Raw genomic sequence first — 3,740 nt, forward strand, 5'->3', positions numbered from 1 at the left:
GGTAATGTTTTCCATTCCCTTTATGTTGTTTGGATGGTCCTGGAGGTAATGAAGCCTAACAGCCACACATAAGCCTAGCAGCCACACAGAAATACTGATTTTACTTCAGAATTATAAACTATCGTAGCAAACTAAATGGCGCACAGAAATACTAATTTTATTTTCAGCTTTGCGCTAGCACAAATAACATGTTCTAAACAACAACTTTATACTGGTTATTTTCACAAACAGTTGACAGCACAGACAACCAATAAAGCTAGCAGCTTTATATGTCTTGCTGAACAGCAAATAAAGCTAGCAAATATAATAGGTTTCAAACAACGGGTATTCACACACAGTTAACAACACAGCCAGTCAATAAAGCTAGTCTTAGGAATTCATAAATTTCATGATCTACAAATGTCTTAGGATTTCAAACGTCTTCAAAATTCAACTTCCAGAAGTTTATATGTCGATCACTCTTCACCAAATGCTCCTGACATTCTTCATTGATAATTTGACAAGTAACTTCCTTTGAGCTTCATCTGAAGAAAGGATATAGGTCTATAAACATGAGTACATACAAGATCATTTGGGAGTGCATACAGGTCTATAAACATGAGAACATACATGTCTATAAACATGAGTACATGCGGGTCTATAAGCAAGCTAGGGACTCCTTATTAACATATCTTACTGGATCATGCATGCATCAACTAGTATAAGAGATTAATTCTGAAATTCAACTAGTTATTACCTACAATCATGTTCAGGATGAATTCTCTCCTAAGAGTCTCAAGAAGCGCGAAAAGCATCGTCATCTGATTAGGGACCTTCACAAAAACAGCAGCGGCTTTGAGCAGTTCACTACCCCCAAAACCAAGTCTAGTCAACTCAACAACAGACTTCTCTTGTAACTCTTGCATTTGATCCTTTTTTGCTTCCATCTCCATCACTTCTGCCATCCTTCCAAAGTGTTGTGAGGCTTTGTTAAGATCACCACGAACTCCACTTGCTAGATCCAAGAATGGGTCACTTGACATACTATCTTTGTGTTTCTTCCTTCTTTTGCTGCTCGATGAAGTTGAATGATCTGAGTTCCTATTATCCATAGACCGTTGTGGTGTATCCATAGAAACCATATCCTCTTCCACTACTAGACAATCTTCTCCCATAGCTATTTCTTTCTCCATGTTAGTTACAGCCTCACCAAGCCCCTCGGCCCCTTCTCCAGTAGCTATGTCCTTGCCATATATAGCAGCCAAGGTATCAAAATGTGGAAATGCAATACCATAAAGTCCCTTTGCATCAGGATTATCCTACAAAGAAACAAACTTTTCATCAATAATACAGTAGACTAAATTGTGTATGAACCTGTGTAGTATATTCAAAAACCAAGGTAGGAGATGTTGTTACCTTACAATGGGCTTCATATTGTTTTCTCACATTGCACCATTTTTCTGTTGTCATCCCAATTAAAACCACTCTTAGCAAGCATCACCTAAATAGCACCATACTTGGTCCTAAAATGCCTCACTCTAGACTCAATGTGTGGAATAGCACTGAGACCACACCCTGGTAGCCTTGCTTTGAGTTTATTTTCTAGAGCAGAACAATACCCATTCTTAAAACCTCCCTCACTTTTCCACTTTGGATCTAAAGATATCTCATATAGTGATTTAATTAACTCCTCATCCTCATAATAAGTCCAGATCCTTTTGTTTTCCCTCTTCCCCAAACAACACTTGAGCTCTCTGATTGGTTCATGTCCTACAAGAAGTATTTATGAAAGTATAAGCAACATGCCAAAAATAATGAATAACATCAAAGACAAAAGGTACAAACCTTAGTTATTAGACCTAGCTCTATATCTATTATACATTCCCTGAGCAAGATTATTGTGGAAATCAGTCCATTCATTAGATGTTGAGACACCTGTGATAAATTCTGGTTCACTGATTTCTCCATCCATAACTTCAAATGATGCATCCATAGCTGGCTCCTCATCATTTTCAAATGGGTCTCTAGACATATTTTGCAAAATTAAGTTGTGCAAGAGGGCACATGCCATTATAATTCGACTTTGAGTCTTGACTGGAAAAACGATGGAGACCTTAAAATTTCCCACCGACCCTTGAGCCTTCCAAATTGTCACACCCGGTTTTGAAGGTAAACCAATGCGAACCATGTACGTGTCAGAATCAGAACTCACGTACATAGTGATTACATAAATGACTCATCATAGCACAATGCTTCAAATAACAATAAAGAGTAAGTAATAATATTAAAGACTAGAGTCATTTACATAATATAAATCAAAGTACACAGAATCGAAATGTAGCCAACGTAAATTAACCCACCATAGGCAGCTGACTGGGGGAGGTCGCTAGCCTAAACCACGAACTCGTCGAAGTCCTGGAACTCCTGGAGATCCGCCTCGACGCCTTCTCCTTCACCTGAGCATAGATTGCACCAAAGGCAACCTGGTGTGTTGTGAAAGCAAGGGTGAGTACACATCAACGTACCCAGCAAATGTCCCGTTTGGCTGAGATGGACTAGCTTTATGTGGGGTTAAGCTCAAGCAGTTGCTTTTAGTTGGTCAGGTATTTATTATTAGTGGAAGCCAAGTTTTATCATATAACCAACCCATGAACCATTTCATCCTCGAGGAACATCATTATCATCATCGAGCCAAAGCCATAAATAGAACCATTTTATCTCGAACCATTTGCATCTCTAATCAAAGAGGATCCCAGGGCCGCTCATAACCGTGAGCACGGCTAATATATCAGTTTCTAACCCTCTGTAGAGGTCGCACACTTTACCCACAAGCCGTGATTCCCATTCTGCCCAGAGATCATGACTCTCCATTGATCACTACCAAGGTGACCTAGCAGGGTCTCACTACGTAGCCTTTACAAAGATTTCCCATAGGTCATAGTCGCCTGTTAGGTTTCTCTAGTTTGATAAACACAGTACATCTCCCCAAAGGAAGGGTGACTAACAAAACCAAATCAAGAACCTCTGCAACCAGCCTCGGCGGAGCAAGTACGGTGCCCGAACCCTATTGACGGCCCTACGGCGAAGCCAACTACTCCTCTGGTTCCTCTAATTAATCAGCTAAGGATGTCCCATTCCACCCTCATGGTTGCACTGTTATCCCGGGTTATCACTACCCGAACAGGTCCTTACGGAGAGGTACTCAGGAAACAGCCTGAGTCCCCTAAAGTATCACAAGAACATCATTGGGATAACATCATCGTATCATAATATTCACATCATGTTCATTGATTAAAGTAGCTAATCATGATAACCCAAAAGGTAAACAAGGATAAGATAAATAGAAAGCTAGTCAATCCTTATGTTTCAATTTAGTAATGCGGGACAGTGAATTATAAGTAGATAGGACATAATGGGTCAGAGGATACTTGATAGTCGCCTAGAGGGGGGGTGAATAGGGCGAAACTGAAATTTACAAATATAAACACAACTACAAGCCGGGGTTAGCGTTAGTAATAATAAATGAGTCCGCAAGAGATGGCGCAAAACAAATCGTAAGCAAATAAGGAGAGTGACACGTGGATTTGTTTTACCGAGGTTCGGTTCTTGCAAACCTACTCCCCGTTGAGGAGGCCACAAAGGCCGGGTCTCTTTCAACCCTTCCCTCTCTCAAACGGTCCCTCGGACCGAGTGAGCTTTCCTTCTTCTCAATCAACCGGGAACAAAACTTCCCCGCAAGGGCCACCACACAATCGGTGCCT

The 3,740-nt window shown here is 40.7% G+C and overlaps 1 protein-coding gene across 1 annotated transcript; it reads right to left on the bottom strand.

Moving 5' to 3' along the window:
- Positions 1-395: 395 nt before the first annotated feature.
- LOC103627101 (uncharacterized) lies at positions 396-2,133 on the bottom strand. The gene is made up of 4 exons (XM_023300089.2): positions 2,093-2,133; positions 1,396-2,003; positions 737-1,298; positions 396-524 (listed from the first exon to the last, which is right to left on the bottom strand). The coding sequence occupies exons 2-4, from the start codon at positions 1,447-1,449 to the stop codon at positions 463-465; spliced, it is 678 nt and encodes a 225-aa protein (XP_023155857.1). The 5' UTR covers positions 1,450-2,003; positions 2,093-2,133; the 3' UTR covers positions 396-462.
- Between the last annotated feature and the right edge of the window lie 1,607 nt (positions 2,134-3,740).

This window comes from Zea mays, chromosome 5 (assembly GCF_902167145.1).
Source record: "Zea mays cultivar B73 chromosome 5, Zm-B73-REFERENCE-NAM-5.0, whole genome shotgun sequence".
Classification (NCBI taxonomy): Eukaryota; Viridiplantae; Streptophyta; class Magnoliopsida; order Poales; family Poaceae; genus Zea; species Zea mays.

Excerpts from the sequence above, each read along its gene's own strand:
- LOC103627101 (XM_023300089.2), bottom strand. The coding sequence starts at position 1,449 with ATGACAACAGAAAAATGGTGCAATGTGAGAAAACAATATGAAGCCCAT. Across the intron at positions 1,299-1,395 it reads AATATGAAGCCCATTGTAAG|GATAATCCTGATGCAAAGGG; the intron begins GTAACAACATCT and ends GTTTCTTTGTAG. Across the intron at positions 525-736 it reads CATCCTGAACATGATTGTAG|ATGAAGCTCAAAGGAAGTTA; the intron begins GTAATAACTAGT and ends TCCTTTCTTCAG.